Source organism: Diabrotica virgifera, chromosome 9, assembly GCF_917563875.1.
Source record: "Diabrotica virgifera virgifera chromosome 9, PGI_DIABVI_V3a".
NCBI lineage: Eukaryota > Metazoa > Arthropoda > Insecta > Coleoptera > Chrysomelidae > Diabrotica > Diabrotica virgifera.
This window is the reverse complement of record NC_065451.1, coordinates 172377675-172403547: the sequence shown is the minus strand read 5'-3', so window position 1 is coordinate 172403547 and position 25873 is coordinate 172377675. Positions and strand designations below refer to the sequence as shown.

General features: G+C 32.4%; 1 protein-coding gene across 4 annotated transcripts in view; it reads left to right on the top strand.

Moving 5' to 3' along the window:
- LOC126892114 (ancylostoma secreted protein-like) overlaps positions 1-25873 on the top strand; it is a 328099-nt gene that overhangs the window by 54057 nt on the left and 248169 nt on the right. Inside the window, exon 1 of one of the 4 annotated variants that reach the window (XM_050661583.1) lies at positions 16597-16775. The exons of 2 other annotated variants lie outside the window; for them this stretch is intronic. In XM_050661583.1, the coding sequence (XP_050517540.1) occupies positions 16765-16775 (11 nt within the window). In that variant the 5' untranslated portion in view covers positions 16597-16764. Of the gene's footprint in view, positions 1-16596; positions 16776-18152; positions 18191-25873 lie in introns of those variants that run through there. One more of the 4 variants, XM_050661582.1, reaches the window with a different exon arrangement.

The window sequence follows — 25873 nt, the reverse complement described above, 5'->3', positions numbered from 1 at the left end:
GAAAATAGAAAACAATGTTATTTCACAATTAAATATTTCTTTTTGCTTAAATTAAATCACAAACAGCCCCTCACCTACCTCTTGGCAGGTTGCATTTTTTTCTATTTTCTGACAGCAATAGAATGTATTTTGCGTTAAATAAATCACATACCTTTTCCTTTGTGCGTCAATTAATTTAATTCAAAAATTATCTTTTTTGGCCACCCTATATTAATAATAATATTAATGTTTATATTACTGGATAGATAATTAAAAACCCTTTCAAATGAGCTACCACACGACCCCTATTCCAATTTAAAAAATCATCGATTACGTCATCACGCCCAAATGGATGACGTCACTAGTATGAAATATATATTAAAAAATTGTTATTTAAAAATATCAATCGGTATGTTTCGACATTTCCTTAAAATATAATAACTACTGAAAAATATCTAGGTGGACTGTTTTCTTTGGCCCACCCTGTATGTTTTCAGCGTTTTTACCAAGAACCTCCGGTGACTTTGCGGTTTCCTAACTTATAATTTATAACTGATAGAAGTTCGTATATTTCTGGAAATAGTACTGTATATTAATGTACTGGTGCTATAATAGTACTCGTATCTTCCTCATTTATTATTAGACACAACAACCGCTATCAGTAATTTTAGGTATAATCTATTCAGGATTTTACGCATCATAAATTGACGTTGACTATTTTTGTTCATGGTGAGTGGTTCCATTTTATTTATAGGAATTTTTACCTATATTTACTGGTGTACAGACAATACACAAACAAAAATTACAGCTTTATAAAATGGCTCTGATTTTTATTAATAAGTTAACCAATTAACATTAATAAGTAATAACATATCGGAGAGTTGACTAAGTATAGTGTACCATAGGTAGAGAACCAAAGTAATACGACAACATACAAAGATGACTGGAAGAGACTGTTGTAAGCAAGCAATAGAATCGAATCTGGCATGTGGTACACCAATCTTCTATTGCATCTATTGCCGTCTGTAGCTTTCTCACGTCTATATCCAGGTTTCTATGTTTCGCCGCTATAGCAGTGTTGTCTGCATATAGGCTGAGTAGTGTTCCGGGTGTTCTTGGAACGATAGTTGTATATATGCTGTACAGTGACATATTGCCCCCTGTGGTACTCTGGCCCTCGGGGCACTGTTTGTCCTATTCAGACCCTGAACCTCCGGTCGCCAAGATATGAAATGACTAGTCCTGTCATGGTCCCGTTGTATGTATATATTCTCTCATTTTATATACCAGCCCTTGATGCCATACTCTGTCAAACACTTTGCTTACATGCAGAAAGGCAACTCCTGTACATTGTCTATCGTTGAATCCAGCTGCAATGTATTCGGTTAGGTTTGAGTTTTTTGAAGTTATACTTCTTTACGATCAAGAGCGAAATTTTATAATTCCCTGGCGCATGCGCAGACAGACAGTATGTAGTTCGTTGCTAATCTTTCAAATTATGTATGTATCAGCGCAAATAAGTCATTAAAAGAATATATTAGTGTTTTTAGTAAATGTATTATTTATTATAATTTTTGTGTCTTTGGATTTTTCTTCCTCGGGAATAAAATATTTTATAATAATATTAAGTATATTTACTTTAAATTTTAAAGTATTTTTATACTTCACTGGGTCTATTAAATTTGTCAGTATGTATGAGAAATCTTGTAACCTGTCAAAGCAAAGGGAGTATAGCTCAGTGGTAGAGCGTTCGTCCGGAGATCGAGAGGTCCCCGCTTCAAATCTGTGTGTTATCTAACTTTTTTTAATTTTTGGTAGATATTGTTTTAATAAAATTTTTTGGAAATTAGTAAGTAAAAATTAGTTTAATCTTTAAATAAAATACAAATAACCTGTTGAAAGTATATTTATTTCGTTGAAATCATATAATAGAAGTATAATTTCTTACGTGAGCAAGAAAAAGAGCTTTTTCAAAAAATTTTACGTTATACCTTTATTCACTTAAATCTTCAATTTATTTAGAGTAGAGGATCCGATATAAGGTCGATTTGCACCGATCTGTTTAATGGATAAAAATTATTGGATATGTAATTTAGCATGTTAACAATTACAAAAAACAAGGGTTGCCTGATCTAATCTTGTTCTAACTATAATTAGTTAATAATTATTAAAAAATGACATTTTATATGAATTTTAAAATAAAATTTTCGGCCCGGGCAGATATTATTTCAGATTTTTTGGATCATTCTAAACAAAAAAGGTCTTTTTTATTTTTTCTCTAAAGTTGATCGTTTTTGAGTTATAAACAATTAAAAACTGAAAAAATTTTTTCTCTAAAGTTGATCGTTTTTGAGTTATAAACAATTAAAAACTGAAAAAAGAACGAAAGATGACAATTTTCAAGACAAAAACATAAGTAAAAAATATCATTTTTGTAATCATCAAGTACAGTAATTCAAGTTCAAACCATTTTCTATCAGGTCTCGATAAGAATTTTTTTAATGTTTTAAATCGATTAATGTTTTTGAGCCTTGAAAATCGTCATCTTTCGTTCTTTTTTCGGTTTTAAATTGTTTATAACTAGAAAACGATCAACTTTAGAGAAAAATTACAAAAGACCTTTTTTGTTTAGAATGACCTAAACAATCTGAAATAGTATCTCCCCAGGTTGAATTTTTTTTTAATTTGAATAAAAATATAATTTTTTAATTATTAATTAATTATAGTTAGAACAAGATTAGATCGGATAACCCTTGTTTTTTGTAATTGTTAACATGCTAAATTAATTACATATCCAATCATTTTTATCCATTAAACAGATCAGTGCAAATCGATCTTATATTGTATCTAAGACTATTATATAGGTACCTATTAGACCGGGCTCTATCGTCGCCCCCGCTAGCGAAATTATCCCGATTCGATTTTTTTGCACAAACTTACTCAAAAAGAGGTCCTTATAACATATCCACAGGGTACCGGGCGGTGCCGTGGTCAAAAAATTGTTTAAAATTTTTTTTTTAAACAAATTCACAAAAATATTTTTTTTATTTTGAACAATATTTTTTTAGATAATTTGGGTCATTCTGAGCAAAAAAGGTCTCTTCTCATTTTTCTCTAAAATTGATTGTTGTGGAGTTATATGCGATTAAAAATTTGAAAAATGCGAAAATGGCCATTTTAAAGGCTTAATATCTTGATTACAAATTATTATTATAAAATTAAAAAAGTGTCCAAATCAAGTTTTAAACCCCTTCCTCAAGGTTCTGAAGAGATTTTTGTCATTATTTTATTACAAAGCTGCTATTTTTAATTATTAACAATTAGCGCTATAGTCCAACTGTATCGTCGCCCACGTTAGCGAAGCTATTTCGATTAGATTTTTTTGCACAAACTTACTTAAAAAGAGGTCCTTATAACATCGGGGTGCCGGGCGGTGTAGTGGTCGAAAAATTGTTTAAACATTTTTTTTAAACAAATTCACAAAAATAATTTTTTCATCGCGAACGATTTTTTTTAGATAATTTGGGTTATTCTAAGCAGAAAAGGTCTCTTGTGATTTTTCTCTAAAATTGATTGTTGTCGAGTTATATGGCCATTTTCGAATTTTTCTAATTTTAAATCGCGTATAACTCGACAACAATCAATTTTAGAGAAAAATTACAAGAGACCTTTTTTGCTCGGAATGTCCCAAATTGTCTAAAAAAAATTGTTCGGAGTAAAAAAATTATTTATGTGAATTTAGAAAAAAAATTGTTTAAACAATTTTTCGACCACGGCACCGCGCCCTGTACACTGTGGATATATTATAAGGACATTTTTTTGAGTAAGTTTGTGCAAAAAAATCGAATCGGAATAATTTCACTAAAGGGGGCGCGACGATACATCCTGGACCATAGCGCTAATTGTTAATAATTAAAAATAACAGCTTTGTAATAAAATAATGACAAAAATCTCTTCAGGACCTTGAAGAAGGGGTTTAAGACTTGATTTGGTAACTTTTTAAATACCATAATAATAATTTTATTCGAGTTATTAAGCCTTGAAAATGGCAATTTTCGCATTTTTCAAATTTTTAATCGCATATAACTAACAACAATCAATTTTACAGAAAAATGACAAGACCTTTTTTGCTCAGAATTACCTAAAAAAAATTTCGAAATGAAAAAAATTATTTTTGTGAATTTGTTTTAAAAAATTGTTTAAACGATTTTTCGACCACGGCACCGCCCGGCACCCTGTGGATATGTTATAAGGACCTCTTTTTGAGTAAGTTTGTGCAAAAAAATCGAATCGGAATAATTTCGCTAGCGGGGGCGACGAGACAGGTCGGTCTATATCTACATTTAAAGAATATTGAGAATATATTTGTTCGTACTTTTATTTGACATGTAATTCTATATTTTTAGATGAAGGTAGACCATTTAATTCCTCAATATTTGTTTTCTGCGAAATTATTCTTTTTTTTTTATTTAATTTTACTTACTTACTTCGTGGCGTTACAACTCTTAGGGCCGGTACTTTATGTCTCAATTAACAGCCGGTTAGTTAGCCGGGGTTTAATCGGGACCTCTTTAGGGTCTCTTGCGTTGTAATAAATGCAATTACAAGTATCATTATAATTATAAATAAGTATAATAATACTTGCATATAATAATAAAAATGAATGTGTGTGTACTTTGTACGCACGTAAGAAGATATTCTTCTATTATATAATAAGTAATTTAAACGAAGTAAATATACTTAAAAGGTTATTTGTATTTTATTTAAAAATCAAACTAACTTTCTTATCTACCACTTTCAAAAAATTTTTATTAAAACAACCAAAAATAAAAAAAATATGAATCGCCCAGGAATTGAACCCGCAACCTTCCAATCTCAGTGCTAACGCATTTCCCACTACTCCAGCGAGGCCCTAGAAATAGACATGTAAGTTTCGGATATAATTACACAACACGGCGACATATAGTGTAAAAATGTTATGCTTACATAATATTTTATTATTTTAGTACAGGGAAACACAAATCCAAAAACACAAGAATTATAATAAATAATACATTTCCTAAAACCACTAATATATTCTTTTAATGACTTATTTGCACGGTTACAGATACATACATACCTATCTTGAAAGATTAGCAATGAACTACATACTGTCAGAAAACTAAATACTGTCAGTGTGCGCAGGCGCGCGGATCATGTACAATTTTACGCTCAATCGATTCGTCGCTAAAGAAGAATATCTTCAATAATTGCATTTATTACAACGCAAGAGACCCTAAAGAGGTCCCGATTAAACCCCGGTTAACTAACCGGCTGTTATTCGAGACATAAAGTACCGGGGCTTAGTGTGTTTTAGCCGACTTAACAACATACCTTCCTTCCTCTGTCATTAGCAATCCCCTTCCAATGTTTTACGCACATAAATTTAAGGTCTCTTGCGCCACCGGAGTCGAGGTTCTCCACGTGCTCTTCTTCCAGTATCTTCTGGACTTTATATCTTTTGTAAATTTTGGTTTCTGTGTTTCTTATCCTATATTTTCCTGCTGTTCCATCAAACATAGGCCCAATTATGTATCTTCTTCAGAATTTTTCTTTCCCAAACACGTAGTCGCTCTTTCTTTACCTTTGTCATTGTCCACGTTTCGCTACTATAGGTACATCACTACCGGCCAGATTATTGTTTTATATAGTTGTATCTTTGTATCTCTGGTTAGTTGTTACAATACGATTTTCTTCTTCTTCTTCAGGTGCCATCTGCGCTACGGAGGTTGGCAATCATCATAGCTATTTTAATTTTTGAGGCAGTAGCTCTAAATAGTTGTTTTGAGCTGCATACAAACCATTCTCTCAAGTTCTTCAGCCATGAAATTCGTCTTCTTCCGATGCTTCTTCTGCCATCTATCTTTTTTATTATTTTATAAACGCTTTCCTTGCATTATGAGTCGCAGGATGCCATACTTCTAGCCCCGCATCACATGTCCGAGATATTGTAGTTTTCTTTCTTTAATTGTAAGTTCAACTTCCTTCTCTTACCTATTCTTCCCAGTACTTCGTTGTTCGTAACTCTATCTACCCAGGAAACCCTCATAATTCTTCTATAGGTCCACATTTCAAAGGCTTTAAGTCGTCTCATTGTCACTACATTTAACGTCCATGATTCCACTCCATAGTATAGTACACTGTATACGTAACATTTCGTTAGGCGTACTTTAAAAGCTAATGTTAAATCTTTGCTACATAGGACCTTTTTCATTTTCATAAAATTAGAACGTGCTTTTTCGATTCTGACTTTGATTTCTGCAGTGTAGTCATTATTTTCTGTTATAAGTGTTCCTAGGTAAGTGTACTTTTTTACTCTTTCGATCTGTTGGCCCTCTACTATTAAGATTTCGTTAGTATTATGGTTGTTTTTACTAATTTTCATAAACTTCGTCTTTTTGGTATTAAGAGAGAGTCCGTACTCCCTACTACACCTTACTATTTTACTCATGAGTCTTTGCAGGTCTTGTAAACTATCGGCTATTATTACTGTATCATCTGCATATCTGATGTTGTTAACTAGACTCCATTTACTCTTATGCCGACTGTTTCATCTTCCAGAGTTTCTCGCATTACCTCTTTAGAATAAGCGTTAAATAATAGAGGTGATAGTATGCAGCCTTGCCTGACTCCTCTCTTTATTTCCATTTCTTCAGATGTTTCTTTTTCAATTCTTACTATTGCTCGCTGATTGTAATTGAAGTGTGTTATTAGTCTTACATCTCTTTCATCTAGGTTTTTAGTTTTCAGAATTTCCATGAGTCGATCATGTTTTACTTTATCAAACGCTTTATTGTAGTCTATAAAACAGACATAAAGAGGACGGTTAACACCCAAACATCTCTGTGTCAGCATGTTGAAGGAGAATAATGCCTCTCTGGTACCCATACCATTATGGAACCCATATTGAGTGTCACTAATATCCAGCTCCAGTTTAGAGTGTATTCGGGCGTGGATAATTTTCAGCAGAATTTTCAAGGTATGTGACATTAAGCTTATGGTTCGGTAGTCACTGCATTCTTTGGCATTCATTTTCTTTGGCAAACACACAAATGCTGATGTCAACATTTCTCTAGGGATGATTCCCGTAGTATAAATAGCGTTGAACAGTTCCACTATTATGTCCAGGTTTTTCTCGTTGACCAACTTTATCAGCTCGCTAGGTAATTCATCTGGACCAGCAGATTTATTGGTTTTCATAGAGTCTATTGCCTGACTAACCTCTGATTTGGTTATCTCTGGGCCCACATCTCCGGTTTGGCTATCTACGGATGTACTAGCTTCTCTCTGGTCATGAAATAGTTCCTCAATGTACTCTTTCCATACGATTTTATAGGGTTTTAAAGGCATAAAGACATCTGTTGCCGACTTGTATCCTACTGTTTATTTCTTGTGATCCGTTATTGTCTTCAGTTATTGTTGTTCCAAGATACTTAAATTTTCTAACGGGTTCAAAGTTAAAGTCATCGATGGTGATGGTCTCTCCGATTCTATCTCTGTCTCGGCTATTGCAGTTCATGTACGTATATTTAGTTTTGTTTTCATTGATTAGAAGCCCCATCTTCTGTGCTTCGTTGTCGAAACAGAAGAAAGTCTCCTTTATATTTAATTTGGTGTTTTCTATTAGTTCGATATCGTCTGCAAATGCCAACAGTAAGTTTAATCCTTCTTCACAGTATTCTCTAGTCTAGATAGGGTAGTCAATTAGGGTAAGTGGCTCCGAATTCCATCCTACTATATAGATTTACGTGATATTTTCACAGTAAGTAGGGAATAGCCCAAGAAACAAAGTCTACCCTATGTCGATGTGTGCTTTTGTCTTTGGGGCGGTTCCCACCCCTTCTCGAAGGTGGAAAATGTTTTGCTTAAATAACTACGGAAGTTGCTAGAGAACCTAATACTAAGCAAAAACTGTTCTATAATTGTTTTTCGAAAACTCAATACTTTTTGAGTTATTCCTGGTTGAAAATTGGCCATTTTTATTGAAACAACACCTTTTCAAACGGTTTTTTTGCGAATACCTTAAAAACTGTGCATCTAACTAAAAAAACTGTAAAAAACATTTTTGTAGCTTATAAAATAACAAAGAGATTCTTTCCTTTATGAATCTTCTAGTTATAACACAAAAAGAGATATGGTAAGTGAAAAAACTTGTTTTCTTGGTGCATGCTCAAATCAGTGTATTTAACTTGAAATAACAGAGAAACGGTCGATTTTAGGTGTATAATGCTACCAATAACTTTTGTTGTGCTTAAAAAGACCTATAAATGAAGCAATATTAAATGTCGGTTAAATTCAAACTATGCGAGATAAACTGTAAAAAATTTGATGAATAACGTATTTTAACAAAAAAATGAGAAGTATATTTAACCCCTCATCCACAAGAATTTAAATGCATCGTTTTCCTTCTACAATACATTTTACTGTAGTGTTCTTTTTATGTTCAAAAAGTTGGGTGGGTTTAAAATGAATGGTTTTTGAAAAAAATAAGATCAAATTATTGAACGCATTTTTAAATGTTCTTAAAAATCTTCCTATTTCTCCATGTAACTCGAAAATGATAAGAGATACCAAAAAAAAGATGCCATACAAAAATGTAGATTTTTTCTAGATAAACATTTTGATTATATTTTTTATAACAGTATCTCTTATCATTTTCAAGTTACATGGAGAAAAAGGAAGATTTTTAAGAAAATTTAAATATGCGCTCTATAATTTGACCTTTTTTTTTCAAAAACCATTTATTTTAAGCCCGCTCAACTTTTTGAACATAAAAATAACACTGTAGTAAAATGTATTGTAGAAGGAAAACGATGCTTTTAAATTCTTGTGGATGAGGGGTTAAATATACTTCTCAATTTTTTTCTTAAAATAGGTTAGTCAGAAATTTTTTGCAGCATATCTCGCTTAGTTTGAATGTAATCGACATTTAATATTGCATATTTGAAAGGACTTTTTAAGTACAATAAAAGGTATTGGTAGCATTATACACCTAAAATCGACCGTTTCTCTGTTATTTCAAGTTGAATACACTGATTTGAGCATGCACCAAAAAACAAACTCTTTTTACCTACCATATCTCTTTTTGTGTTATAACTAGAAGATTGAAGAAAGAACAAATCTCTTTGATTTTTTATGAGCTACAAAAATGTTTTATATAATTTTTTTAGTTAGATGCATTGTTTTTAAGGTATTCGCAAAAAAACCGTTTGAAAAGGTGTTATATTTCAATGAAAATGACCAATTTTCAACCATGAATATCTCAAAAAGTATTGAGTTTTTGAAAAAAAAATTATAGAACAGCTTTTGCTTAGAATTAGGTTCTCTAGCAACTTCCGTGGTTGTTTAACCAAAAAATTTTCCACCCACGAGAAGGGGTGGAAACCACCCCCAAGACAAAAGCACACATCGGCATAGGGTAGACTTTGAATAAGGAGATATTTTCATGCTATTCCTAAAATTTCATTAAAATCCATGCAGTAGGATAGAATTCGAAGGTAATAACCTCTTCTTGCTCTCATTGACTGCCCTAAGAATACTGTTGTCGATTTTTCGATTTCTCAATAATTTAGTTAATTTAATTTCTCAATAACTTCTTTCTGCTAAATTATTATTTTTCACTGATTTAATTTTACCTTCTATATTATAATTTTAAGCAAAAACAAGGTGTTCATTCATGTGAATCAAAACAATTCACAACCTATTTATTATTTATTAACTTCTCCTTCAATCAAATGATCTATTACAATTGAAAAAAGTTAATAATATTAATTATATTAGAAATAAATAAACAACCGTTGTTTATTATCACATCAATAGATAAGTGCGACTCCAAGACAAGTGCATATAACGATTGGTTTGACAAAGACTGTCAGGCGATAGCAAAGGAAAAGAAGAAGACCAGACAACTATTATTAACAGATTATAGCGAGTGCAAAAAACAAGAATAATTCGAGGGAAACTGAAAGAAGCCCTGTGTAGAAAGAAAAAGAGATTTAAAAGAGATAAAAAAAATAAAAAGAATTTGTGTGTACTTTGTACGCACGTAAGAAGTTATACTTCTGTTATATGATTTCAACGAAATCAATATACTTCAAACAGTTTATTTATATTTTATTTAAATCTTAAACTAATTTTAATACTTACTACTTTCCAAAAATTTTATTAAAACAATACCAAAAATTAAAAGAATAAAACACACGCAAACACATTGAAAAACGAAACAAAGAAATGATTTCTGAACAATAATTGTTGACAAAAATTTTAACTAAATACGTATTTACTGAAAAAAAAAATATAATAAATATACTTACAATTATAAAATGTATAAAACAATTGTTGACAGGTCATTGTAATTACCCAATCAGAGCACGTTTAACGTTTGAGCTGCGCTCAGGACCAAGACTTTTGATGAATTCGCGCACATATAAATTTACTCTAAACGCGCTTAAAGAAGTATAACTTGAAAAGTTCAAAAACAAAGAAGTGAAATCTGATTCTATCAAGAAGTTAAGAAAATGAGAAAAGGTTACAAAAGTCACTGTAGGGAGGTATATGAAAGGCAAAGATGAAAAAACATCTTGAAGAGTTATTAAATGGTGGAGAAGATGTGATAGTGGAAAGGCAGCGAACAGAGGAGGTGGTGACAGCAATACAAGAAATAAAAAATAGCAGAGGTCTGAGAGAAATGACATATGAATAGAAATCATCAAGTTTGGTAAAGACCAACTTCAGTGACAGATATATCAACAATATTGCAAGTATGGGAAAATCAAATAATGCCAACTGATTGGTATAAGGTCCTCATATGCCCGCTACATTCAAAAGACAATCTGAAGTGTGACAATATTATAGAGGTACAGCCGTACTAGATACTGTATACAAAATCTTCGCAAAAATATTGAGAAATAGACTAAATTTATATACGGAAATAATACTATACTGGTACTCATGAGTATCATTAGTACCATACCAGCTTTAGAAAGGACATATCTTCTCTAGACCAAATCTTCTCCTTAAAGAAGATACAGAAAACTTATTACGAAATAAAATTCCTCGATCTTTTTTTATGTATTTTAAACAAACATAATATGATAGAGTCAAATAGTCGATAGAGTCAAAATGTATCGATCAATGGAACATTTAGGTATAGGCCTGAATCCCGCGTACAAAAAAAGTTGATTACAGTGGAACCTCGATTATTCGTCTCTCCATTAACCGTCACCTCTGTTAACCGTCAGAATCCGTATTGACTATATAAGCAAAAAAAAGCGATTCTCATTTTGGACAATGCATCTGGCCATCCTGCCCGTAGGCTACGAAGTGATGATGGAAATATCACGTGCTATTTTCTGCCTGTGAATACATCATTGATACAACCAATGGATCAATCGTTCATTGAAACTTTAAAAGATGATTTAGAAAAATATTTATTCAAAACCTCGTTACGGAAGAGGGATATTCTTTGCAAGAATACTGGAAAGCATACAAGTTAAAACACATAGTCGACAATGCTGCGGATGCTTTGGCTGACGTTTCGGAAGTAATGTTGAAAAGAGCGTGAAATAAATGTTGGCCTGAATGAACTGAAGATGAAAATGCTTCCATGACAGAAGAGCGTGGTGTGGTAACAAATGAAGTTATGGCTGAATCAACTCTTTTGTTTTCGTTGCCTAAAGACGAGATGAACGACTGGTTAATTTGTGGTTAGGACGCAAACGGCTATCGATTGCTGACAGATGATGAAATCGTTGAAATGGCAACAGAGGCGGACGAAACAGATTCAGAAGCTGACACAGACTTGGAATTTAACGGTGGCGATGTCGATGATGCTATTGCAGTTGACAAAGATTTGCGTAAAGAAGCTAGAGAAGCTGCATCGTACATGCAATAGTTCATCGAGTGGTATTCTCGACAAGAAGAATCCAATAAAGTAGATTGCATAAGCTTATGCCGATAAGAAATTCAGCCATTGTAAAATATGAAGCAACAGTAAAACAAAGACTTCGGAACATTTTAAACAAAATTGATTCAATTGCTGGAACAAAAATCCCTCTTATATTGTTAAACAAAACATACATGTATAATTTGTAGAGAATTTTACTGTGAATTTTTAATTTTTTGTAATGTTCTGTTAACCGTCTTTTCGATTATCCGTCATACCCTTGGTCCGGTGCCCTGACGGATAATCGAGTTCCATCGTAATAGCAAGCTGAAAATTTGTTAATAGCTTAATGGTGTCTAGTCGGACAAACTTTGATGTACGGGAACACTGGAACAGGGGAAGTTTTAATTTTGGAACAGTTTAAAAATTTGGAACATCAGACTACGAAAACGCCCTATGTATTTTGTCGGACAGAACTTCCACTTGATTTGTTACCCTTTCATTAAACTCTCATGCAAAAATTAGACTGCTATTTATCATCTGTCATAATACCTGTCATTTGACATGTTCTACGAGTCGGGCTTGGACTCGTAGAACGTAGAATGAAAGAGTAACGAATCAATTGGAAGTTCTGTCCGACAAAATAAATGGGACGTTTTCGTTGTCTGACGTTCCAAATTTTTAACCTGTTCCACAATTAAAACTTCCCCTGTTCCAGTGTTCCCATACATCAAAGTTTGTCCGACTAGACAGTGTTAACCTATTATAATTATTAAGGTACCAAGGGTATTATAAGGATAACAACGCTTGAGGTCAATGGTATATAGACCGAGGGCCTTCGGCCCGAGGTATATACGTTGACAGAAAGTTACTGAATACGTTATTATTATAATACCCGTGGTGCCTTCAACGTTTAATGTCCGACTAAATTATTCTTTATATGCAAAAAAATTTGAATAAATTTTGAATTAATTAGTTTTCAAATACATAAGTACATTTACCAGAAATAGCCGTAACGTAATTGTGGTAACCATAGTTTTACTTAGAATTTTATTTGTCAACTTGACAGTATTTAACTCGTTATTTAAATTTAATAGGCCCTAGGGCGATATTTTTCAATAACACGCCCTTGGTCGTTATATCGTACTTAATAGACTTCTAAATAATGTCACTATTTGTTCATATTGTTCTATTAATCAACTTTTTTTTGGTACGCGGGATTTAGGCCTAATACTAAAAAATTGATCAGTCTAGTAAAGACAACAATCTATGATAATGATAAATCTACCTTGTTAAATTGCTTGACACGGTCACATTTCAAATCAATTTACGGTTGCAAAAGGCTTGAGAGAGGGAGTTCCTTTATCCACTACATTATTTAACTTAGTGTTAGAAAGTGTAATCAGGAGATGTTGCATGAAGGTGCAAGAAACATAAAAACTGAACACCAGTGCATGGCATTTGCTGATTCCAAAGAATTAAGAAGAATACTGAAAAAAATTATTGAAAAAGCACAGAAATTCGGATTGGAGCTGATTGAAGACAAAATAAAATCACGATCATGGGAGATACAGAAGAAAAACAAGAAGACTTTAGTGCGAGGTCTGTATGGTAAAAGCCATAGTTTTAAAAGGGTGGACAATCTTGAATATCTGGGTGTAGTATTCAATGAAAATGAAAAGAAAGGTGGGAGCTCGATGCCAGAATAGGAAAAGGGAATCAAAATTTAGGCAGTTTAAGAGCCCTAATGAATTCAAATTAATTTTTAATTAGACAAGGCAAACTCTGAATACATAAAATAGTAATTAGACTAAAAGTAACATATGCCTGCGAGGCATGGACATTAAGAAGGAAAAGGATACTTTGAGATGGGAAAGGAAAATATTGAGTCGCGTATTCGGAGGAAGAAAAGAAAAGAAGACGGGTGGGAGAGAAAACCAACAAAGAATTAATGCCTTTGTACAAAGAACCTATTATCACCAGGTTCGTCAAGCCACAAAGAATCAGACGGTTGGGATATGTAGAAAGCATGGCAGCGAACAGAACGCCTAAACTAGTTAAAACCAGAAAACTAATTACCCCCAAACGAAGAAGTAGACCCAGAACGAGATGGATTTATGAGGGGGAGGAAAACTTTAAACACGCGAAGATGAGGGACTGGAAAAGAAGAGCACAAAAAAGAAGTGAAAGGAGACATATTGTTTATTTGGTTCTTAAGAGTACCTACTAAAGGATTTTGTATATACGTAAGTTTGAGTTTTTTTTTATATATTTATTTATTTATTTATTTATTTATTGACCATACAGACTAAATGTCTCATTTCATGGATAAAAAAATATTTTGTTTAAAATAATTGTAATTTTGTTAATCTTGTTTTTTTTTGTTTTAATGTTAATAATGTTATTGTTTTAATCTTGTTACTGTTTTATAAAAATGCCCTATAGACCAGGATTAATCTGTAAAAAACGTCTATTTTTGGATGTGAGAGGTTGTATTCGGATTTTTGCAGATAAAGTTAGGTGACAACTTCAATAATTATAATTGACTTATGCTCCTTCTCAAATATGCCCTGAACATTAATAAAAAAATTAAAATATTTAAAAATTTCGAAAAACATCGATTTTTTCTGCTTTCTGTACTTATAACTTTAAAAAGATTCGTTTTGGAACAAAGTCGTACAGAAATAAAATAAAGATAATTGAATTTTGTATGACATACGACTGGTCAAAAATGTCTTAAGGTATTACCTTTTCTGCAATATAGCAATAAATACAAAATAAGGGGGCAAAATACGCTTGTTGTTATTCAATGTTTCTTAACCACTTTGGTGGCACTTAGAACCTTAGTAATTCGCTTAGAAAATTCTTATAACTTACTTAAAGGGTCTACCAAATTTCATTAAAATTGACCTAATAGATTTTGCATAATAAATTTGCAATCTAAATGGTTTTAAAAAAGTTCAAATTTTTTAAAATCTTTCTGAACAAAAAGTAGACCATTTAGAAATTGGCTAATTTTTTTACATATAAAGAGATGCTCTATGTATCTAATACACTTTACAGAATTAAAATCGGATTATTTAAGGGGCCTCAGCAATGTTTTAAAATTATAAACAATTTTTTGGCTTATAAACAAATAGCTTTGTTTAATAATAAAAAAATTAATTTTTAGCAATGCAAATAATTAAAATCGGTATAATTTGACTTAAACTTTCAAATGCTGTCAGCAGAATTGCTATTTTATTTTTTAATCAAAATTTATTCGCGTTCAAAAATTGCAATTTTTCGATTTTTTGAAAGTTCCACCGCGTTTTTCTCGAAAACTATGTATCCTGCGAAAAAACTTGTAAGAACATTTTTTGCTTAGATTTACGCAAGAAGTACAAAAAAAATGTTTTATTTTGCGAAAAATCGATGTTATGTAATTCCTCAAGTTCTTTGTTTATAACAATCTTATCGAAATCCGGATCAACTGTTACCCAAAAAATTCGTGTTCTACGGGTCAAAATACATAAAAAAAAACTTCCATCTAAATAAAGGAGCCCGTAGCACCCCCTCCTGGCCACAGCTTGTTTACCTTGTTTATAAGCCAAAAAATTGTTTATAACTTTAAAACATTGCTGAGGCTGCTTAAATAATCCGATATCAATTCTGTAAAGTGCATTAGATAGGTGGAGTGCTTCCTTATATGTAAAAAAATTGACAAATCTTTGTATGTTCTAGTTTTTGTTATGCAAGATTTTAAAAAATTTTAATTTTTTGAAAAGTTTATATTGCAAAATTATTATGCAAAATCTAGTAAGTCAATTTTAATGAAATTTGGTGGACGGTTTTAGCACTTTATAAAAATTTTCTAAGCGAATTAGGAAGGTTTCAAGAGTAACCTAAGTGATGGAAAAACATTGAATAAAGACAGGCTTGTTTTGCCCCCTTATTTTATATTTATTGCTATTTTGCAGCAAGGGTGATAAATTAAGGCATTCTTAACCAATCCTATCTGATAGAAAATTTAATTATCTTTGATTTATTTCTATACGACCTCAGGCACGTAGCCAGTGGGGGGGCTTGAGGGGCTTCAGCCCCCTCCCCGAAATTTTCAGAGAAAGGACAAAAAGGCTACATTTAAGTTTACATATGGGGCAGACCCGACATCAACCCATCAAATTAGCCCCCCCCCCCAAACCAAATCCTGGCTACGTGCTTGTACGACCTTGTTCCAAAATGAATCGTTTTAAAGTTATAAGCAAAGAAAGTAGAAAAAAAAACGAAATTTTTTGAAATTTTTAAATATTCTATTTTTGTTTATTAATGTTCCGGGCATATTTGAGAAGGAGCATAAGTAAGTCAATTATTATTAACGAAGTTATCACCTAAATTTATCCGCATAAATCCGAATGCCACCTCTCACATCCACCTAAAAACAGATCTTTCCTGGTCTACTAGGTCTTAACGGCATGTTGCGCATATAAGTAGATAAATAAATATACTTTAATATTAAGTATATTAGAAATAAATAAACAACAAATATTGTCTATCATTCATTAAAAATAAATGCCGATTCGTTTCAACGTCGACATAAAAATCCATCGAAAAAATTGAAGCTTTTTGCAATATCCTCATTGGAGGTGTGTGTATCTTCATTACAAGGTCGTATACAGACATTAAAACTCATTATACGATACCATCGTGACTAGAAATTTGCTATTTTCTGATTTTTCAACAAATATCGTAAATTTAAGTGCCTGGAAAAATATAGTTTACAGACAGTCAGTTTGGGATTAAAAATGTGCAGTTACAGTTGCAATGTTCGCGTTCGTGTGATAAGTGACATTTGAGGACAAAAAAGTTACGGAAGATTGACCATGATGAAAAGGTAAAGAGATTACTACATTTAACATGAGTTTTTTGTATAAAAAATTACAAAGAGAATACCTATATACTATATACCTATTCTACAGCTGTTTCTCAGCAGTCTTTTTTTTAAATAATTATTTGGAAATGAAAGATTTTTTTATTAAAAAATAGTTATTTTCCTAACAAGTGCAGAAAGTCATTATTTTCCGCACGCGACTGCAGTTTGCCGAACGACGCGAAGCGGGAGTTCGGCAAGCAGTCGAGTGCGGAAAAGAGACTTTCTGCAAGAGTTAGGAACAATATTTTTTCTAAGAGTCTTTAAAAAATTACCAAATCTTAATCAATTAATTTAATTAATATGAAAATACATACACAAATTAATTCTTTGACAAGGTTGTCAAAACCAAACTTTCAATATAATTAGTTAGCATGACGACGATCTTGGTTTCCATGACGATGATTCAAAACGACTGTTATTGTCTACCGATTTGACTTTCGAATATTATGTCAAAATAATTTTATTTCATCGAATTGTCGCGTTGATTGCATTAAAACAGGAACACAATAAGATATATTTGAAATAAATTAGTAAATAATATCTAAATATTAGTTTATTGCATGTATTATAATTACTTTAAGGCCATATTAACATATCTAAATTAACACGCGTGCGGAAAAGTAAAAACCGCGTGGGGAAAAGTAAAACGCGTGCGGAGAAGTAAAACGCGTGCGGAAAAGTGAAACTTTCTAAACTAAAATGCGTGCGCGAAAGTAGACATTTTTGCACGCTCGGAAGAAAAACACCTTATCGATGCCTTGGTTATTTACAACTAGATACAAAAGATCAGACTAACGAGCAAATTTTCTTTATCTCTTTTCCCAATTGCAATTGGGTTTGTAGACCCATTACAGGGAAGGAGGGGATATACGAGTGTTATAACATTCTGCTAAAAATTAAAAATTATTTTTAAACTTTTTTTCTGATTCAAAAATTATGCGGCACTTTTTGTGATTAGTTATATTGTTAGAGCTGGTACGTATATTTCATAATGAATTTATCTTTTCGATGTCCCGAAGTTTGTCTGTAAGTGTTATAAATCTTGTATAACTTATCGAAAAACGTCATTTCGTTTCATTCTCCGGTAAATCTCGTTTTCCCCCATGTGCAATAACCAAACAAACACCTTATCGGTCATCAAATCATCTCACCGAGCATCCCAAAGCGACGACAACCCCGTTTCGCGTCCGCAAGAAACTTCCTCCCGACGTTTCGCCACAATAGCGGCGCGTGCGTCTCCACAAAACGTGGAAGAATATTCTCCAACGCTCTCCAACCCTTAGTCCGTCGCTCGACTCCCAAATCACTGTATTTACTGCAACAACATCGATCCCTGAACATACAAACGGGAGCATGTCAGCTGCAAGTACTCCGAGGTATGTATTTGTGTCTTTTTCTATACGTAGTGAGTTGTTTTTTGTCCTTTTTGGATTCCGGTTTTCGGGTGGTCGCGATGACGTGAAGAGGGTTAATGTGGGTTGTATGCGGAAGCGAAGCCGGTGTAAGCGGCTTCTTGAATAATTCGGTGATAAAACGATATTGATGGAGTTACTAATGAGGGTAAATGTACGTTGATGTATCAGTTTATTAATTTCAGGTTATCTTTACCAAGGACTTTGATCATTTTAGTTTTTGTTTGAAAGTTGTGTTTAAAGAAATAGACTAGAGCGGAGTTTTTCAATTAACAAACTTTTTTAAAGCGTTAATAGGTTCTACCTACAACTGATATGCTTTATTATTTATAATTTTCTAACCTCATCAACCCCTAGGGTTATTAGCGGTGTGACATATTTTTGAATAAATGATGGATTCGACCGTTACTTGATGGAAGTTTATTTTTATCATTCAATCTTTGCTTGTCTACTGCAGGACATAGATCTCCCTCATAATTTCATCTATTTCGATCTTATGCCTCTTGTATCCAATTCCTATGCCAACGTTTTAAAGCATCAGTCCCAGAGCCGCGTTTGGGTCAATTGACGCCCTAGGCAATTCTCTAGTAGCCGCCATTCAAGCATTTACCATTTTTGCGAAAAAAAAAATTGCAAGCAGATTTTTTTATTTAAATAATACATAAAAATTGTCATTCCAGTTCGATCACATCAGATTTCTTTCTTGATTTTTTTTTTTGGAAAAATCATCTATAAATTATTTTCATGACTATTTTTAATTCTTGACATTTTCGAAAATGACCTTTCAGCGGACACTTTGGTTGGCAACTGGGAGGCACAAATAAATGCGCAAAGCAAATCAAAATTAGGGAAAATATCTTTCAATCCACTCTTCTTTAAATATTTAGATATGTCAATTATCAATGATTGGTGATTTTATTGTGGTATCCAAATGAACATTTAAGTGAATGCATTCATGTATGAATGATGTAGGTATCTATTAGTGCAGTCAGTGAGGGTATTTGGCTCCGAATTCCATCCAACTGCATCAATTTATTTGATATTTTCACTGTAAGTAGGGAATAGTTCAAGAAACAAAGTCTACGCTATATCCTATGACGCTTTTAACTTAGGGGTGGTTCCCACCCGTTCTCGGGGCTGGAATTTTTTTTTATCAAACTAACACCGGAAGTGGCCAGAGAACCTAAAATTCTAAGCAATAACTGTTTTATAAACTTTTTTGAAAACTCAATATTTTTGAGTTATTCGTGGTTAAAAATTTGCTATTTTCATTGAAAAATGACACTTTTCGGAGACGGTTTTTTTGGGAATACCATAAAAATTGTGCATCTAACGAAAAAAACTATATAAAACATTTTTGTAGTTTATGAAAAATCAGAGAAATTAATTTTTTCATAAATCTTCTAGTTTTAATAAAAAAAGAGATGGTTTTTTTTGGAAACAGATTTTTTGTGCTCGCTCAAATGGGTGTATTCAACTTAAAATAACAGAGACATTGTCGATTTTAGGAGTATAATGCTACGAATACCTTTTGTAGTGCTTGAAAAGACCTTTAAAAAGAGAACTGTTAAATGTCGGTTACATTCAAACTAAGCGAGATACGGTGCGAAAAACTTATGATTAATGTATTTTAAGGAAAAATGAGAAGTATATTTAACCCCTCATCCACCAGAATTTAAATGCATCGTTTTTCTTCTAGAATACCTTCTACTATAGTGTTATTTCTATATTTAAAAAGTTGGACGGGTTTTTAAAAAGAATGAGATCAAGTTATAGAGCGCATTTTTAAATGTCCTTAAAAATCTTCCTTTTTCTCCATGTAATTCGAAAGTGGTAAGAGATACGTAAAAAATACCTTACAAAAATGTAGGTTTTCTTTTAGATAACAATTTTATTTTTCTTTCATTACTGTATCTCATTATCATTTTCGAGTTGTATAGAGAAAAAGGAAGATTTAAATTTAAAAATGCTATCTATAATTTGATATTATTTTTTTCAAAAGCCATACATTTTAAACCCGTCCAACTTGTTAAACATAGAAATAACACTATAGTAAAAGGTATTGTAGAAGCAAAACGATGCATTTAAATCTGGTGGATGAGAGGTTAAAATATACACACTTCGCATTTTATCTTAAAATAAATTAGTCATCCTTTTTTGTTGCACCATATCTCGCTTCGTTTGAATGTAATCGAAATTTAACAGTGCGGTCGTTTTAAAGGTCATTTCAGGCAGTACTTACAAAAGATATTGATAGCATTATACCCTTAAAATCGACCATTTCTCTGTTATTAAGTTGAACACACCCATTTGAGCATGCACAAAAAAAATTCTTTTCACCTACCATATCTCTTTTTATGTTATCACTAGAAGACTTATGAAGGAACGAATCTCTTTGATTTTTCATAAGCTACAAAAATATTTTATATAGTTTTTTTCGTTAGATGCATAATTTTTAAGGTATTCGCAAAAAATCGTCCGAAAAGGAGGCATTTGTCAATGAAAATGGCAAATTTTCAACCACGAATAACCCAAAAGGATTCAGTTTAAAAAAAAATATAGAACAGTGCGCCCGCCGCCTTTGCGGTGCTGCCGACGCGCGACTGTCCAATCGCGCGACACGGAAAATGCAATTTGTTTTCTAGAAATGAATGCCCACTTATATTTCATTGATGGATGTACTGTATGTACTTAAATCTTATTCGATTTTAATTTTTATATACAAATATTTTTTGTACAGTATTTTTGCCGCCCTCTCATAATTTGTCGCCCTAAGCAATTGCCTATATTGCCTAATGGATAAAGCAGCCCCGATCAGTCCAACGTGTTGGTGGACGACCTCTACTTCGGTAGTTCATTAGTTCATCCGGAAGTTCATTTTATCTAACAATAAAACATCGAAAACGTTGGTTTTCAATACTTCCACAGAATTTATTACAAACTAATGTCACTACAACTATTTCGGCAGAGTACCTTTTTCAAATGATGTGATTTTACTATGACTCTACCCATTATAATCTCTAACTGAATAAGTTGAGGAGTGAAGAGCTGTTTGTATCAAGTTGGTAATTCTGAATTACATCTTTAATTTTTAGTTTATTAATTTGATGATTCTAATAGGTATAGCTTAAGGTCTTTATTTTGAATAATAGTAGGGGACGAAAGTATGCTAAATGTGCAGTCACTCGAGCGCTTTTGGGACCTACTGGGTTGTGAAGAGTAGGTTCTAAAACCAAAAAAGTTAAGTAAAGTTTTCCATTTTAGTGGGGACTTTCCATTTTTTATTTAATTTTCCATTTCCAACAATCGTTTTTTCCGATTATAGCGCCATTTATCCATAATTCGAAAAAATGTTTCAAATAAAAGTTACTTATTTTTACGTAAGGAATCCAAATATGCAATAAAAACGCTGGACGGGAGGGCCGCCCGAGATCTTTATCGTACCGATCTATTATCGTTATCGTACTAGATACTGGCATTCTATAAAAATAACACAGTTACTCGTTATTTTGATATTTTAGAGACACCTTGTATACTTGAAAATATTTTTAATTCGATGCATAGTTTTTAAGGTATTCACAAAAAACCGTCCAAAAAGGTGCAATTTTTCAATGAAAATGGCCAGTTTTCAACTACGCATAACTCAAAAAGTATTGAGTTCTCAAAAAAAAGTATAGACCAGTTTTTGCTTAGAAATAGCCACTTCCGTGGTTATTTTGACCAACAAATTTTCCACCCCCTTGAAGGGGTGGGAACCGGCCCAAGATAAAAAGCGCCATAGTATATAGAGTAGATTTTGTTTCTTGAGCTATTCCCTACTTACTGTGAAAATATCAAGTACATCGATGTAGTAGGATGGAATTCGGAGCCAAATACCCTCATTGACCGCCTCATAATAATGCTCTGCTATGATCGCGTGAGAGAGGACACACACAGCTATATCAACGAGTTTTATGTCATTGTAAAGGTAATTTTGCATTCTTTCAAAATTCGTAAAAATATATAGGGCGGATCTAAAAAATTACGATTTTTTTTTATTTCCGGTTCAACCGGAAGCCATATTTTGGGTAAAATTTATTGTGATAATGGGTAATAAAGTACCATATATGTTTGCCAAACAGAGGAAGTTACGGGCACTCGAATATTTTTTTATAAAAAATTCATAACTCCCCTCCTATGGCGAGTTAAAAAATCTGACTGTCATTCAGTTTACCGATAGGATATCAAAAATATATCAAAAAATAAACAAATTCCTTTGAGCCATTTTTGAGAAAATCTAGTTCAAAGTTATGTCAAATTTTCACCCCTTAAATATAGGCAACCCATAACTTTTTCTGAAAAACGATAATATTCTTCTTATATCTTTAGGTTATATAACGACTTTTTCAAATTAAACTTATCTTAAACAAGTTTTTAGATAGGTAAGGAAATGTATCGGGTAGGCGGTCGGCGATGTTGGCCGCCATTTTGAATTTGGAAATGTCAAATTTCGAATTTCTATTTACCTATCGATGAGCTAACTTTGAGTTAAATTTAATTCGTTTCGGTCAAAATTTGCAAAAATGGGCCCCAAAAAACCCCCCTATTTCGGCCCCCCTTTGAGAGGTTTTTTTAAAAGCTTACTTTCTCGACAAAATTCTCTTAAACTTACTCATACCGAATTTCATCGAAATCGGTCCAGTAGTTTTTGCTGGGCGGTGGCGACATACGTACATACTTCCTACATGTTTTTTTGTTTGCTTTTTAGACTCATGTGAACTCAAAACGTCGAAAAAAAGTGAAATCTGAAAAAAAAATTTTTGCGCGATCCTATAACTTTATCTATTATACTACGTATGTAGTACGATAAAGTAACTATTATACTACGTATGTAGTACGATAAAGTAAAAATGGGGGCGCCTATTCAAAATTTTAAAGTAACCCCCACTCTACCTCCGGGGGGGGGGGTCGTGTTTGGTGCCATTCGATAGATTTTTCAAATATATTGAATAAGTGTATTTTTCAGTTTTTCGATCTGATGTTCATTTCGCGAAATATCGCGGGATTCGTATTTAAAATTTTAAATTTACCCCCCACCCCTCTCCGTGGGGTGTCGTCTTTGTTATCATTCTATAGATTTTTGACAAGTATTGAGTACGTATTTTTTAGTTTTTAGATCTATCGTTCATTTCGCGAAATATTCGCTTTTTTCTTGTGAAACTTTGTGAATCACCCATTTCCTTACGCCCCGCCCAAATCGTCAGATTTTTGAAATATACATTGTTTTGCATGTACTTAACTTACCTTATCTTAATCTGACGATTTCGAGTTTTTCTAAGGATAGCTTTTTTTCGGCCCATCATTAACGAACGATCCTGTGTTTAGAGCCAATATATGGTAGAGGTACATCTACAGGATACCAGGTTTCTCCCCGTATGATAATCTGACGCTCTCGAGTTACTGCAAAAATCCCCGCTTGGGCTACCCTACCATAAGGAGAATTTGAAATTGGTCATTAAAAGAATGATTATGATCTAGAAAGGTGATAGGCTATTGATTATATTCAAAATAAGATAGCTAAAAGGAACTACAACGTTAACGGGGTTTTATTATTTCATATGGTCAATGGACATCTATATATGAAAAAAACCGCGGGGTGCTACCATTTAAAGGGGTGCGTTTTTGAGAAATGGGTGAATTGGTCCCTGGGCACAGGTTACATTAGGGTGAGTTCTATGCATTTTTGGTACAAACATATCTACATAAAAATTTTTCCTGGTTAAATTTACTATCTAAATATCACTTTTTAAAGTCAGTGATACTTTTTTTTACAAAAATATGTCCAAAAGAAAAAGCACAAAGAAACCCAAAAGAAAGACATTTTGTTTTTTGTCCCATAACTTTTGTCCACGAGGATATAGGTATAGACATTGCTTTACAGAAAAAAAACCTACATATTTCTTCTTTAAAATGTTGTTTAGTAGAGGTAATTAGGATTTATAGTTTTCAAAATATGATTTTTCAAAGTTCGCCACTCACAGCAATTTTGGGCAATTTTCCTTGTTATTTCGCAAATATTGTTCTGTAAATTTTTTCTACGTAACTTTAGGTATATGTAATAGTACACGTAATAGGAATAGAAATCAATTACCTTTAAAATGGTCTACTGTATAACGTTGTACGACTTTTTTTAAAGAGATTATGGTTTTTCAAGGTTTTATACTTTTAACAATTTTTTATAATACAATATAAAAATAAAATAATATTATTATATAATATATTATATATAGTATATATAATATAATATTATATTATATATTGCATAATACCTAATATAAAAAAAATATTTTTTACATTATTTACGATTATTTTTGAAATTTCTGATTATAACTTTTTTTTTCTCGTACATGAATATACTATATATTGCTCAATAAAGAGGGCTTACTTTCTGTTCTTTAAAATGGTGTATCATCTATATTTAAATATGTAATGGAAACCGAGTGATTCTTTGATATTTTTTTACGTGTATTATTTAAAATTATTTCTTTTACAAAAATTACATAAACATTAGTCTTAGAAAACATCACTTTAGTTAAAATTATTTAAACGTTAACATCTAAAAAAATTTTCAAAATCAAAGTCCATCTCTTTGTTAGCATTAGCTCCAATATCTTCCTCTGACACCTCAGTAGAGTTCCCACAATTAGTACCCATGCACATGCACCCTTTGCAGAATATTGAACAACTAATTCCTATCTTCCTACAACCGCAGTTTTGTACATCCTTTGGTACATTTACATGCTATTTTTTTCAAGCAAAGCTTGTGGTGCAGGAGCTTTGACAGTAAATATTGGAATTAATCCATATTTTGAAGTTTACCCGGCCGAGTCAAGTGGATCCAAATTATTACCTATAAAAAATAAGATTCAATCATAACACACAATCACATAAAAAAGTTATAATGAGGAATTTAAAAAATAATCCTAAAATCAAAAATCGTTGCAAGTACTTATTACATTTTGAAAAAGCATATCTTATTCAAAAATTATTAATAATCCTAAAATTTTTTATAATACACCATTTTAACCCGCGAGTAGTCGCGCGGTGAGATAGAATCTCAATTTTTATCCTTTTTCGCGATAACTTGATGAAAAATTTTGTAATTTTAAAAAAATTTCTTAAGTGCCTCGAGGAAGGGCAGTAGCTAGGAGTGTAGTAATGCGTAGGAATTTTTTTTCTTCTTCTTCTTTTTGTGGAATTTATGGCTTTGGGGGGAGCCAATTACCTTTAACCCGCGAGTAGTCGCGCCGTTAGATAGAATCTCACATTTCATCCTTTTTCGTAATATGTACAGTAAAATTTGTCAGTAACGGCCACTAAAAATGAAAGATCTATTGGCCGATATAGAAAGGTGGACGGTATTGCCAGTTTTTGTAGTCTACATATAATTGGTTTGGGAAATTTTTGAACTGGCCGTTAGGACAGGTGGCCAATGTTGGCAGGTGGCCGTTAACACAGGTTTTTTTAATAAAATTGTTAGAAATATATATTTTCAATATAAAAAGTAGATAAAAAAAGTACAAAATAAAAATTTGTGTTAAATTCGTATTTTGAGATAGAATCTCACACGCGACTATCGACGTTACGGAAGTGAGCGCGACTACTCCC